This window comes from Muscardinus avellanarius (genome assembly GCF_963383645.1).
Source record: "Muscardinus avellanarius genome assembly, chromosome: 15".
Classification (NCBI taxonomy): domain Eukaryota; kingdom Metazoa; phylum Chordata; class Mammalia; order Rodentia; family Gliridae; genus Muscardinus; species Muscardinus avellanarius.
This window is the reverse complement of record NC_137801.1, coordinates 67442282-67456998: the sequence shown is the minus strand read 5'-3', so window position 1 is coordinate 67456998 and position 14717 is coordinate 67442282. Positions and strand designations below refer to the sequence as shown.

The 14717-nt window shown below is 55.5% G+C and overlaps 1 protein-coding gene across 5 annotated transcripts in view; it reads left to right on the top strand.

The window, feature by feature from the left end:
* SFXN5 (sideroflexin 5) overlaps nucleotides 1-13936 on the top strand; it is a gene marked incomplete at both ends in the record, with an annotated part of 122007 nt that extends 108071 nt beyond the window's left edge. For all 5 annotated transcript variants that reach the window (XM_080711008.1, XM_080711011.1, XM_080711010.1 and 2 more), the window contains one exon: nucleotides 13859-13936. In XM_080711008.1, the coding sequence (XP_080567134.1) occupies nucleotides 13859-13936 (78 nt within the window). The remainder of the gene's footprint in view (nucleotides 1-13858) is intronic.
* Nucleotides 13937-14717: the final 781 nt, after the last annotated feature.

Below are 14717 nucleotides of genomic sequence, written 5' to 3'. Positions count from 1 at the left end.
GCTTCAGTAGCTCTTGAGGTTGCCTGGCTGCATGGGGAGGGAGGGACACTGTGCGGGGAATTCCTGGGACACCACATCAGAGACCATCCAGCTGGAAGGATTTCAAGGTCATCCAGTTTACCAACCTCCTAACTCTGCTGGGAAATAGGGGCTTAGAGCAGCCATGGGACCAGCCCAGGCTCAGAGAAGCCAGCTATGCACAGGAGAGGAAATCCTGAGCTCCACACTCCCAGTGCAGAGGTGGTCCGCAGTCCGCCGCTCTGGCCCAGGCTGCTCTGTCTCCCATGCCTGCTCAAATAAGCACCCAGCGTAGTTCTTCTGGGGTCTAGTCAAAGTCTTAGTATGGCAAGCCCAGCCTCTTTCAATTAGGAAGAAGTTATTGTCTAATAGGTCTTTGATCTCTGGGAACGGCCTAGTGGATCAGACCAGCTGGGCGTTATGGGGTGTTTTAGTTCCACCTGTGACCTATGGCACCAAGGCCATCAAGCCAGTGGCAGAGAGGACCTCATCCCCCCATTTGTTCTCCCAATTAATTCTAACGAGGCGCTTCTTCTGCGTACAGGGATCACCTCTCACATCCCAGAAGCCAGTGGGATTTGCCATAAGTCTGGACTTGCTTGGGCTGACCCAACCTTGCCAAAAAGCCACCAAGGCTGTCAACAGAAGTAATCTCTGAAACACTAATTAATTAATTAGGGGACTTGGAGATCAAGTTTAGCAACTGGTTTTTAGGATGGCTGGCCCGTCATGATTGCAATCCCCCCTTCGATTCCTGGGAGAGAGTTTGGTCTGCTCTTTTCAGATTAGTACTTCTGCCTACTACAGTGGTACTAAGGGTCAAATTGCAAATAACAATAATGATAGTAATGGCTACATTTACTGAATATCTACTAGACCAGGCAGCATGTGGGAAACTCTGCACGCCTAAGTCCTCTTAATGCCCTTTTGAGTCCAAAGTATAATTGAACATCAAGGGATGCAACCAGGCAGAGAGATGCTTGCATCTGCGGCCCTGGGAAGGGATTTGGCTAGCCATACGCGGCCTTTGGTGCATAGGAGGAAGGAAAACCAAGGAAGGGGTGAGGTCACAGTGAGAGGGAAGGAGCAGCTTGAGGCAGGGCAAGAACCCAGGTGCAGTAGGTTCCTGCAAGCCGAGAACGAGGGCATATTTCAAGGGAGAGGGGGCTCTGTGCAGACTGAGCTACGGCAGGGGGGACTGGCAGGAGCTCACGAGACTTGGCAAAATGGCAGTCAGTTTTCTCACTTCGTTCAGAGAAACCATCTCAGGGATGAACAACTAGAGGGGATCAGCAAAGAAAGTTTCACTCAGGGCATTCTGTGAGATGGATGTTGGGGTGGCGAGAGAGCAATACTGGGGCAGGGATGCCCGAGGCGGGCCCGGGTCCAGTGAGTACAGGGGTCTGGTTGGCCATGGTGGGGGGCTTGGAAGTCCAGAACATGACAATCCGACGAGGTAGGCACCAATGTTTCTGGTTTACAAATAAGGAAACTGGCACACTGAGGTTAAGTGTCTTTTGAGATGCATGTTGGTAATGAAAGAGCCATCTTTGTACCTACGCAGAAGAATTCTGTGACCTTCCCCAGCCTGCCCACCCTTCACCAAAAGAAGAGGAGGCCAAGCATTTGCCCCGGACCCATCACTGCTAATTTATCAGTAGGAGCATTCCAGTGTCCTCCACCAGGCCTCCAACCCTCAACAGGGAATCGGTATCCATTTAAACAGGGACCTTTTTTATTTATTTATTTATTTTTTTGGTGGTACTGGGGGTGGAACCCAGAGGCTTTCTACCTCCAGGCTATACTCCCAGACCTTTTTTTATATTTTATTTGGAAACAGGGTCTCACTAAATTGCTGAAAGCCTCACTGAGTAGCTGAGGCTGGCTTCGAACCCCTGCGATCCTCCTGTCTAAGCTCCTCAAGCGCAGGGATTACAAGCGTGTGCCACCATGCCCGGCTATGGGACCTTCCTTCTGAAGTGTATCTTTGTTTTCCTTTTTTTTTTTTTTTTTTTTTTTTTGTGGTGCTGGGGATTGAACCCAGGGGCATTCTACCTCTGAGCCACACCCCCAGCCTGATTTTTTGTTGTTGTTCTTTATTTTGAAACAGGCTCTCACTAAGTTGTGGAGGGCCTCATTAAGTAGCTGAGGCTGGCAGCAAACCCTGATCCTCCTGTTTCAGCCTCCCAATACTGGGATTACAAGTGTGTGCCGCCACTCCCAGCTCTACCTTTGTCTTCTGACTCAGAGCTGGGGAAGGGTTTGGGAGGGGGCCTAGAGGGCCCTCAGGGGGACCTGGAACCTCCTTAGAACTTGGGTGTGAGAACTGGGGTACAAAGTTTGGCCTCCCTGCTAGGCCCCAGTCCTGCTGCCCATGGAGGAAGTTTGTGGTCTTCCCCGGTGGTCCCCTTGACCTGGAGGTTAAAGCCACAGTGGAGCCGGACGTGGTGACGCATGCTTGTAATCCTCGTGCTTGGGAGGCTGAGACAGGAGGATCGCACAGTTTTGAAGCCAACCTCAGCTACTTAGTGAGGCTCTCAGCAACTTAGTGAGACCCTGTTTCTAGATAAAATATAAAATAGGTCTGAGAGTATAGCCCGGAGGTAGAAAGCCTCTGGGTTTCAACCCCAGTGCCACCAGGAAAAAAAAAAAAAGCCACAGTGGGGCTTTGCCAAGGTCCACTTGGCCAGACATGAGCGGGCCCATCAGTACCACAAATCTCTTCCCTACCGGAGGATCCCCATGCAGGCTGGCCTGCTTTCCCTTCTTGGAACTGGGATGGCCATACAATTGCTCCTGGCCTCGGGGAACCTCCATTATGGTGGTATATGTAAGAAGTGTCGGGGCAGGGTGCGCCCATCGCTAAAATGAGGCAGAGGGCTGAGCTGGCTCGTGCCCAGGGCCACTTTAGGGAAGGCAGGTAGCGGAAGCCTCCCTGTGTCCGGGTGGGACCCGACTGGTGTGGCCTTTCCGGCTCTGCCCTCTCTGGAGTTTGGGACTCTGAGCTCCAGGCAGCAGTGGTCACCTCTGTCCCCCTTCCCCGGCCCCGCGGACACTGGGCCTCAGGTCCCTCGAGTGAGATGTCCAGGATCCAGTGTCTGGGTCCATGGGCTCAGCTGCCAGGAGACACTTGAGCGGGCCATGGCAAGTGTCCCTCCAACCCTGACAGCCGGTGTTCCCTACCTGAGAGGCTTCCAATCCCACTTAACAAACCTCGTGCCTCTTGGAGGAAGAAGCAGAGGCCAAGCACCTCCGCGTCCCTCCCCTGCTTCAGCCTCTATCTCTCTTTGTGCCACTTTCTCCCTCCTCTGATTCCTCTCTCTCCCCCACCCCAGCCCCATCTCCCCCTCGGCTCCCCCCGGGAGCTCGGGGGCTGGGGAACGGGGCTGCACGTACAAGCCGGAGCCATTGTTCCACAATCTGTTTTTGTCTTCATCTCCTTGGCAGGCGGCAGGAGAGGAGCAAAAGGTTAATGAGGCACCGCACGGGCGGCGGGCGGGCGAGCCAGCGTGGTGACAGGGAACTAATTAGGAGCAGTTTAACAGGAGGAAAAAGTGAAATCTCCTCTTCACCAACTGTCAATAATTAGCTGATTTGGTGAGGTTGAAATGTGTCCACAAAAGAAGGTGGGGCTTGTCAGGGGAAGAGTGGGGCCTGGGGAGCTGGGGGCAATGGGGCCTGGCCCTGGCCCTAGGTGGTGTCCGGGCAGGGCCAGTCCACAGCCCCGGGGCTGCCCTTCGTCTCTCTGGCTGGTCTCGCTCAGCCTCAGCCCTCTGTATGACCTGAGCCTTAACCCTGGAGACCTCCGTGTCCCCAGCTGGAAGATGAGGTGTTGGAACTAAGTTTCTTCCTGGCTCCGGAGTCTGGAAGCGCTAACACCGCAGGCACTGGAGTCACAGGCAGGCAGCACTGGGACTTGAAGTCAGCCGCTGATCCTCAGCACTGTGCCCTCCCAGGTGCCCCTCCCCAGCTCCTCCTCTGTCCTCCAGCTGGGGGAGAGGAGAGACTCTACGCTGGGCTTCTGCAGGGCTGGGACTCTGAGCGTGCCCCCTCCCTGCCCTGGCCTCCAGGGGCCGAGGAGGAGCCAGAAGGGTGCTTCCTGCTTGGTCTATCTGCTGTCAGTTGTCTTGTCCTTTGTTGGCTTCTGGCCTTTGACCTTTCCTGACATCTCAGCAGAGGATACGGTGCTCACCGGAACCTCAGAGAGAAAAGACGCAGAGCCCCAAGGCTTCCTGCTCTGAGTCTCCCGAGTCAGCCCTGCCAAGCCCAGGCCTCACCCTCGCCCTTCAGGACTGGGAGACAAGCTTTGAGGAAGGCTACACACACACACACACACACACACACACACACACACACACACTTTCACAGTGCTACTTTTAGAGGCCACCACCACTGCCGGCAATGAGGAACCTGAGGGTCAGGTCAGTCACCTTCCCCATTCCCTCCCCGTCCTCCTTCCTGTCCCCTTCCCTACAGTTTTCAGCATCAAGACACAATAGGTATGGCCTTCATGCATAGGGAAAGAATGTGGGTTCCCTCAGAAGGCATCAGAATTCCATTGTCTCTCCTCCCTCACCAGCCCTCAGGAAAATGGTGGCTTTGGTGAGCCAGCCTGGTGGGGCAGCTGTGACCCATGAGAAGACAGCCTCCCCCAGCTTGCCTCCCTTTCTCTGAGAAAGTATTTGAACTCTCAAGGAAGATCACAGGGTCAAGGCCAGCCTCAGCAACTTAGTGAGACCCTGTTTCAAAATAAAAATAGAAAGCCAGGCGTGGTGGCATATACTTGTAATCCCAACATTTGGGAGGCTGAGACAGGAGGGTCGTGGTTTGAGGCTGTTTCAAAATGAATAAAAAAATAGGGCTGGGAGTATAGCTCAGGGGTAGAATGCCCCTGGGTTCAATCCCCAGTACTGCAAAGTAAATAAATAAATAAATAAATATAAAAACAGAAAGGGCTTGGGGGGGTACAGATCAGCTAAAACACCCCTGGCCTACAATTCCCCAATACCCACCCCCTAAAAAATTGAGGAAGACTTGCTAATTGGCTGAAGTTCATGTTCAAGTGTTCTAGAATGGCCCTCCCCCAGGAAGTCCTCCCTGATATATCCCAACAGGTTCTGTCCCACTTCACACTTGCAGCCTCAGGACAACATCCCTCTCCCTCCCTGGGCACATAGGGTAGCCCGCAGGCACAGGACTCGCGCTCAGTGTGTGGGGAGGGCACTGAAATTTGAACCCAGGGGCATTCTATCACCTAGCTATGCCCCCAGCCCTTTTAATTTTTTATTTTGAAACTGTGTCTCTCTAGGTTACTGAGGGTTTTGCTGAGTTGCTGAAGCTGATCTCCAACCTGTGATCCTCCTGTCTCAGCCTCCCAAGTCCTGGAATTACAGGCATGCCCACCACCACGTCCGGCTAGAACTGGCCTCTTGATCAACGCCTAACACAGAACATGGCTCCTCTGGGTTCACCCTGATGTGTTGGCTCCTACTTCTCTGCTCCTCCAGGGCTGATACCAGGACAGAGACAATGTCTAGAGGGCATCATGTCCCTCCAGGGTCCACAGAGGCCGTCACCATCTACAGAGCAGGGGCCTCCTCCCCTCCAGTCTCAAATCCAGCTCCTACTTTGCTTGGAGATGTTTGTTTGGGGTTTTTCTCGTTTACCGGTTTAATCAGTCCCTACTGAACTCCAAAGCAGGCTATTTTTGCTGTCAGAAATCTGCCGCCTCCCCGCCCGCTGCTTTCTTGGAGTTTGCCCACAGGACCCCCCAGGAGGGACGAATGGGGATGGCAAAGCCGCTTGGAGCCCAGGAACGCCAACGCCACCTGTCATGTTGCCTGTTCCCCACACCCCCAGCCCAAACCTGCGCGTGCACACGGGCCTACACTCGTGCACACGCGTGGACGTGCACACAGGCCTCAGCAAGGCACCTCCGGGCCTGTGACGCCCTGCCCTCCCTCCCAGGACCTCCTAGCACACCTCACTGAATTCAGGACTGGGAAGAGGCTCAGCTGTGCAAAGCTTCCACGGAAAAGATTAAGAGCATTGGTTTGTGCCTGGCTCGCTGCAAGAGCCAGCTCTGTGCCGGGCGTGGGGGCGCACGCTTGTTATCTCAGCATTCGGGAGGTTGAGACAGGAGGATCACGGTTTGCAGACAGCCTCAGCTACTTAGTGAGGCCCTCTGCAACTCAGTGAGACCCGGTTTCATGATAAAGAATAAAAAATAGGCAGAAGGTATAGCTCAGAGGTTGAATGCCCCTGGGTTCCATGCCCAGACCTGCAAAAACAAAAACAAGCAAACTAAAAAAGAACCTGCTCTGTGAGCCAAGTGAGGGGGACAGGGCCTGGGCCAGAATGACCGCGGGTCTGCTCTTCTTTCTTTCCTTCTTTCTTTCTTTCTTTCTTTCTTTCTTTCTTTCTTTCTTCCTCTCTCTCTCTCTCTCTCTCTCTCTCTCTCTCTCTCTCTCTATTTTGGTGGTTACTGGGGTTCCTGGAAGCCCTTCTACCTCCGGCCTATACTCCCAGACCTATTTTATATATATATTTATTTTATTTTATTTTTTGGTGGTACTGGGGTTCCTGGAAGCCCTTCTACCTCCGGGCTACACTCCCAGACCTATTTTATATTTTTGAAACAGGGTCTCTTACGCCAGCGCAGCTGGCTTCGAACCTGCGCGATCCTCCTGTCTCCGCCTCCCAAGCGCGGAGATTACAAGCGTGCGCCACCACGCCCGGCTCTCTTTCTTTTTTTGATATGGGGGTCGAGCCCAGAGACATTCTACCTCCAAGTTATACCCAGCCCAATTTTATGTCTTATTTGGAAATAGGGTCTCACTTAGTTGCAGAGGGCCTCGCTAAGTTGCCAAGGCTGGCTTTGAACCTGCCATCTTCTTGTGTCTGTTTCCCAAGTACTGGGATTACAAGCCTACATCGCCACGCCTGGTTGGTCCTGTCTTCTTTTCAGAGCACCACATGAATTTTTAAGACTTCAAAGGGCTTTCTCGTCTATTTTTAGATAGTATCCTCTTCTTAGCCCTAAGGCAGAAAATCTTCCCACTGCACATGAAGGGAAACTGAGGCCTTGAAGCTGAGAAGACTAAGGACAGAGAAGGATTCTGCCTCGGTCCACCAGAGGGCACCCAGGAACAGTGGAAAGCACCAAAATGGGGAGGGGGCTCTGAGCATTGGCTGTGTCACACAGCACTGAGGACTTGGAAGTGTTCTGCTGTCCCCTGCTCTGGGGCACTTCCGTTCAGTTGGCTTCAGCCCTTATGGAGGGCCAGCTGTACGAGGCCGGGAATACTGAACCTCCCCAGTGGCTCCCGGGTAGGGCTGGGAGTGGGGGCTGCTCTGTCCACACCTGGTCTTCAACTAGGGATGTGATGAAGATGAGAACATGTGCCTGGGGAACCAGAAGCAGCAGCTAATGGATTTAGTCTGAGAAAATCAAGGGCGGCTTCCAGGAGGAGGCCGACTTTAGAGGAACAGGCTCAGCGCTCAGCCTCGACTCAGGCCTGATGTGCACAGAAAATGGGAAGCAGCTCTTGGGTGAGAAATCTAGAGGAAGATCCAGACCCAGAAGGGCTGAGCTTCCAGCCAAGGAATACCAGCTTCACTGAGAAGGCAGTGGGATCCCAGAGCCGGTACCAGGGTCCAGCCCCAGCCAACAACTCGCTCCCCAAGGACCCTCAGGATAGCTGTCCAGGGCCTGTATGGGTGTGCACACGTCTGCACAGGACCTGGTGAGAAAGCGGGCTGTGGCTGCCCAGTGGGCCAGCCGGTCCCAAGCCTGGCAGAGGCTGTGAACACCCAGGTGCAGCTGGCTACCCTCCTGGGGGTTGGGACCTGTGTCAACGGTCGTTCAGATCCTCAGAGGCTCAGACCCCTGGCCTGGCTCAGGAAGTGTCTTTGGGCTGTGTCCAGGGTCAGGCCGAGCGCCCCACCCCCTAGCCCTTGAAAAGCGCTGGGAGGAGGGAACGCTTTGTAGTAGGTGAGAGCCCCTGAGAAGGGGGCCCCCCGGCCCCCGGCGGGGATCCAGTTTCCTGTTTATGTTTCTGCACCTTGGCTTCAGGTTCAAATATGTCAACTATCCACAGCCCTGGCTGCAGGTGTGTCTGCTCCGGGCTGGAAGGCAGCGGTGGCCCCAGATGCATTCCTCACTCTGGCCCTCCAGCCAGGAGTCGGAGGTAAATGGCTCTAGGTTAACCCTTCCCAGGCCACAAAGGAAGGCTGTGGGGATGCTCTGGGGTCCTGCAGCCAGCCGGCCTTGGGTGCTCAGAGGAGATACTGGACATGGTGTCGGGCATGTGGGGATGCTCCTGGGAGGGGTGGCAGGGTCTGCCCTGGGCCTGCAGGGTGGATTTGGGCTTTGCTATGGGGAAGAGAGGAGGGGAGGGTGTAGCCCCCAGAGGCTGTCTGGGAGCTAGGGTTCAGGTTCTGTGTGAGTCGGGCAGGGCTGGTAGGGTGAGTTGCTTTCTTCATGGCTTGCTATGTGTGTTCCCAGCACTGACTGGTTACTTCAGCTTCCTCCCTGGTCCCAGCAGCCCCCATCTTTGGGGGTCTGGCTCCTTAACCCAGGCATCCCCACCCTCCAGGCTCTCAGGCGCTCGGAGGAGCCAGTCAGCAGCCTGGGATCAGGGCAACCCCTCTCCCTGGGGCTTCTCCTTCCTTCTCTCCTTTCTCCTGGCTGCCTCTCCCCACTAGGCCCCTCAGAGCTAGTGAGTGGTCACAACCACCCACGTCCCTACCGCCTCCACCCAGCATCAGGGGCGCTGGACTTCACGAGGCTGGCGCTGGTGGTCCTCCTTGCCAGACCCATCCCTCTCACCGAGCCGGGGCACGCTCCTCTGCACCCCCACCTGTGAGCCACAGTGACCTCGTGGCATTGCTCTTGCTGCCAATGGGGTACAGAGCCAGAGAGGCGACTGTGGCTTCCTGTCCCCCAGCTCCTCCCAGCAGCAGGGACCCCCAAGAGCACAGCACCGCCCTTTGCTCCTGCCTGTGGGGCCGTGGAGCATCAACAGGAGCAGCCCTCCCTACCAGCAGGTCCAAAGGCCACCGTCTGGGCAGGTCCTGCACGCCATTCCCTTGGAGAAGAGTGGGCCCCACACACCACAGAGGGGGACTTCCCAGGGGGCCGCTTGATTATTGCTGAGAGGGGAAGAAACAGCAGATCTGATTTAGCAGCCAGCCCAAGGAGCCCTGTGCCCAGGTCTTCCCCCCACTTGGCATTGAGGCGAGCAGAAGGGGGTTGGGGAGCCTGGGCTGAGGAGGTCACTACAGTCCAGTCCCCAAGACCAAAGCCTCTCAGTCCCCTGAAGACCCCTCTCAGGAAAGGGTGTGTCTGGTATCTGCGCACCCTCTGTCTCCGCTTCCGCTCCTCGCTCCTCGGCTGGTCCCTGAGGCTGCCATCACAGGCTCGTTCCCTCCGCCCGCCCCTCCGATGTGCCTGTTCCCCAGGCCCGGGCACCCGCCCCTCCATCTGCTCTCCCGGGCAAGCTCCTCCACTCTGGAGGCTCTGGCTGCGCGCACACATCCGGGCTCGCTCCTGCCCAGAGCCCCAGACCCTGGACCCATCTGCCTCCCAGGCCTCTCCACCTGGGGAACCCACTGGCGCCCCAGACTCAGCGCCCGCCATCCTCCAGGCCCCCCAGACCCCCTGCCTGAGAATGGCATCACCAGCCACCCCAGCTCTGGAGCCAGGATTAGGAGTCATCCAACGCACAGTCATCCTCGACACCTTCCTCTCACCCCCACATGGAATTGGTCATCAACTCCTATGGATTCTGTCCTCAGGATTCTCAGAGCACCCTCCTCTCGGCCCCCACTGGCAGCATCATCAGGCAGGACCTAGCACCTCTTGGATGCTGACAGCTGCTCCCAGGGAGGCTTCCCTGCCCCCTCATTTACCCCCATCCCTCAGTTCCTCCTCCACACCTCCACCACCAGAGACCTTTCTAAAACAGCCTGGGTTAGGGCCCACCCCTGCTCAAAATCTTTCCACGGCTCCCTATTGCCTTCCAATAAAAGGCTGACACCTTCATGTAGCCTACAAAGTCCTGCCTATCTCAACCTACCTCCATTTTCTGCCATATTTCCAGTGTGGGAAACATTGTTCCCTGATCCCCAACAGCCCCTGCCAGCCAGCTACTGTTGTCCCCATCACCCAGCAAGCTTTGCCTGCCCTCTCTTATCAAAACCCTCTCTTTTGGTTCCTGGCCCACCTCCTCTGAGAAGTCTTCCTTCCTTGGTCCTGCATCAGTGAGTTGTAACGCCCAGCCCCTCCCCAGTTTCCATGGCATTTTGCTGCGCCTCTGGGATCCATCTGCCTTCCTGGTCTGACTCCTCCCCTAGACTTCTAGCTTCTCGAGGGCAAGGGTTGGCCTCCTCTGTCAAGCCTGGGGCCCCTGAGTCAGTGGCTGTAAACATCTGCAGATTTGAGGGCAGGCTAAACTGGAGTAAGAAAAAGCCGATCATGGCAGATCTGTCCCTGAGCCCCTGCTTGGGGAAGCTTCAGCTACCTCCCCCAGGAGCCTTCCCTCTGCCTGCAACTCCCTCTCCCCATGCGCCCCTCCTACCTGCTGCCCTCAGCTCAGCAGGGGCCCAGGGGAGCCGGGGTGCCGAGGCAGGGGCCTGGGTCCCGGTCTGCGCTCCCCGGGGAGTGGCGCAGCCGTGGCCCTGGGCCTCGGTCCTCCTCGCGGTGAGCAGCCTCTCTGATTTCAGTGCGGGCCTCGGTGCTTCAGTGAAAGCGGCATGGGAAGTTGCTAATAATGGCACTGAAATAAAATATGCTACATCTGTTATGGGTAGCAGAACAAAATTAGCTGCTCACACCTCTGACATCCAAGATGTCTTAACTTAAAATACTCCTTGGCTTACTTTACATCATTTACTGATTATATTTAAAAGAAATACAATTTTGCAATTACTGTTCTTTCCAGTGTGATATCTATGCATCATCTTCCTTTTATGTTTATATATTTCTCCTTCATTAGTGCAGTCTGAAGGGTGATTAGGATTCTTCAAACATTTTACAGAGGTTAAACGTTGATTAAGATTTAATTATTACTGTAAATAGCTTGGAATGACATATGGTGCAAAAGCCTGACATATGTGCATTTGAATAAATGAAGTGCTATTTCCCAGGATGCCTCAGTAGCTGTTTAACAGCTTTCCCGAAGGGTTATGTTACACCTCATGGTAAGATTGCTGGGATGTTATATTTTGTTGGTTTTTGCAGCTGAAAGCTAAGAACAGTTTTCCAGTTTTTTAAAAACATTGAATATTTTAAATACCTAAATTGTTTTGCACAAATTTTTGCTAATTTGTCTAACTAGGTTAAACATTTTCAAAAGCATTTAGATTTTTAAGCGTGGGCGCTGTGCATTGTGTCAGTGGCAGCGTGTGGACGAGGGGAGCCGGCAGGGTGGAGGGGATTCAGGGTGGAGGGAACTTGGGGGGGCGGCAGGGGTGGGGAGGGGGAAGGTGGTTTGGGGAGAGGGGTGAGGACAAGGCCCAGGTCCTGAGCCTGGCTCTTGTCTGTTTGGCCATCTTGAGTCAGCAGAGCCTCGGTATTGGGGCATCAGGAACTGGAACAGAAGGGTCCCTCGCCATGGCCACAAGCTCTAGTCCCGGCCACTCCCCTTGACCTGCGCAGGCTGGCCCCATGGAGCTCTCGGAAGGCTGAGCTAGTCCATAGCCCCCTCTACTCACCTCCCAGGGCTGTCAAGTATAGCTGTGAGGCAGATACCCAAGACCAAGTTCAGCCAAGCATAGTTGCAAAGACCTGGTGTTCCTGTGACCCTGGGCAGATGCCAGGCTGGGTCCCCTCTCCAACAAAGGGAATACCTCCCTCCCTGGACCCCTCAGGCCGGGGGCATCTCCATGGGCTCAGTCCCTGGACCTGAAGGCCAGCATCTGTGCTGCTGTGGCATCTCCAAGGGGACCCATCCTCCCAGTGCCTGCTGCCTCTTTTCTTTCTATCCATTTATTCGGCTCTTATGGGGCCAGCTCTGTGCTGGGCATTGAGGACTCAGGGGTGATCAAGACCTGCAGTCCATCAGCAGCCGAGGGGGCCTGTGACCAGATATATAGAGGTGGGGGAGGACTCAGCCCCGAAGGGCGTGATGGCGCTTGGATCTAAGCAGTGCTGGAGGCTGCCGGGTGGGAGAGGTGGCCATACCCAGCCTGGGTGAGGAAAGATGTCTACAACTGAGCGATAAAAGTTGACTGAAGACAGAGGGAGGTGGGGTGAGGGAGGGAACGGAGGTTAGATTCGTCTCTGGCAGAGGGGACAGCGCAGGCAAAGACTTGGAGCGAAGGGGAGAGGGACAGTGTATCTGAGGAACCCACATTAGTCCATGTGTCCTGTGTCTCCAGTACAAGGGGAAGGGTGCTGAGGGGTAGGCAGGAGCTGGGTACCATCGGAGTCTGGATTTGAGGGTGGTGGGAACTCCTGAGCCATCTTCTAGTGAGGAGAGGTGTGGCTGGACCTGAGAAGGTGGCCATTGGCTGTGGTAGGGGATGGACCAAAGTGAACTCACCTTGAGGAAGGGAGGAGGAGGCGGGAAGGAGGTCTCTGGCCAGGCCCCACTGGGCAGCGGTGTCATTAGCAAGATGGGGATCTGGGGTGGGGCTGGGGGAAAAGGTGGTTTTGGTTCCATTTCGATGGGTCAAATTCATGGGCCTGTGAGACATGCATAGAAACATCTAGCAGGTGGGCAGGCATCTGTGGACCTGATGCCTGGGGGTGACCCATGGCTGGAGAACCTCAGAGGTGGGGGTCACCTGGGGGGCCCAGAGAGACTGAGCCCCAAGGACCCAGAGAAACATTGTGTGGTGCCATGAGGGGTGGTAGTGACCTTGGAGAGAAAGAGTTTCATGGGAGGGGGGCAGGAGCCAGATTTGCTGTGGGCTGAGAAGGCAGTGGGAGGCGAGGAGGTGGGCACTGCCGGCGTAGAGTATTCTTTAGGGCAGTGTGGCTGCCTGAAGGAGCAGAGCTGCCTTGGGTTGAGGGAGAGCTTTCCTCAGATGGAAGTTTCCCGTTGCTTGTGGAGTTGCAGGAGAGGGCCGCGGGCTTCACAAGGGAGCCTGAGTGGTTCCGCCGGTGCTTGTGAAGTTTTTTCCCCTAGAGTTAGAAGGCTGGTTGGCTCAGGAGTGGGGAGCTGGGGGTGAGGTGGTTGCAGAGAGCAGAGAAGGGTTAAGATGGAGAACGGGAGAGGGCAAATCTGTTGTGAGAGTCTCTCCAGGCAGGGAGAGCGAGTTGAGTGGTCTCCATTAGGCGGTTGGGTTCAAGGGGAGAAATGGTAGATTCATGGCTGGGAAGCAGGACTTGCCCTAGATGGGGCTGGAAGAACCCTGGGCTAGAACCCACATGAACCGATGGCCCCTAGGGTCCAGGCTAGAGGGAAAGATGTGAAGACCAAAAGGCAGAGAATCTGGGACTTGCTGTCTCAGAGCATCAAAAACAGAGGAGTCACAGCCAGTGGCGGCCCAGAGGGTGGGGTTTGGATTGAAGGCACTTGGGAGCACTGAGCAGTGAGCTCAGTGAGCAGTGTTGGGAACAAAGGTCTAGGAGATGAGGAGGAGCCGGGACTCAGGCTAGCGTGTGTTTTCACCTGCACAGACACGTGGTGAGAAGAAGAGGCCAGACCTGGGCTGGCGGGGGTATGGGAGCCACAGGGTGGCCGAGCAGTAAGGAAGAAAAGTGTATGCTTATGCAGGACACGCGGGCCCTGGCTGGGGGCGGATGCAGGGGTTTGGTCACCAGGCTAGTCCACCTGCTGCTCTAGCTAACCCCCTTCCCATTCACCCCGTGTTTCTCTCTTTCTCTCCTCAGATTGAAACGTCCCAACTAGAGCCTGAGATTGCCCAGGCCACGAGCAGCCGGACAGTGGTGTACAACAAGGGGCTGTGAGAGGTGGCCGGCCGGCCTGGGGACAGAGCCTCACCCAGGCCGGGGAGCAGAGGCGGGGAGGGCAGGCCAACCCCAGCGGTCCTGGCCCGCCTGGGGCAGCACCCACAGGGGTAGCAAGACTAACCCATTCCCATTTAACATAGGGGAGAGCCATTCTGACGAATTTCCTACATGAAAGAATCAAGTGCATTTCTGGGCCTTCCGTGGGGTTGGCGAAACTCCACTCAGCACAATTATGTTTGAAGCTGAAAAACTGCAGTGTGCCCATGGGGTAGAATTAGGATCCTTTTATACCTTGGTTTCTTTTTTATTTTTTATCAGAATTAAGTCTGAGCCTCGGTTGCAGCTGACTAGAAGTGACAGGTGGACCAGGGGTGGGAGCCAGAGTTGGCCTGGGAACTGGGTTGGTTTGGGGGCCGGGCTGGTAGACTTAGGCTATTCGAGTGGCCAGGCCAGGTGGCTCCCCAAGCTGGAGTGGTGAAGGGAGGTGAGGTGTCTGTATCCCGTAGGAACCAGCCATGATTCAGGTCCTCAGGAATTGGCCCATGGGGCGTCTGGAGGAGTCTTCAGGCAGCAGGCTCCGTCCATGTCACAGCTATAGAACCTGTCCCTCTAAGTCTGGTGACACTGGGGCTGGGGTCCCCCTTTGTGAAGCGCTTAGTGATTCCAGACCCCTGAGAGGACCCCAGTTCCTGGCAGATAGCCTCAAGAAGGAACCAGAGGTCTGCCCCCAGTCTTCTATCAGATTGGGAGGCTCCCTCTTGCTTCATTCCCTTCCTGA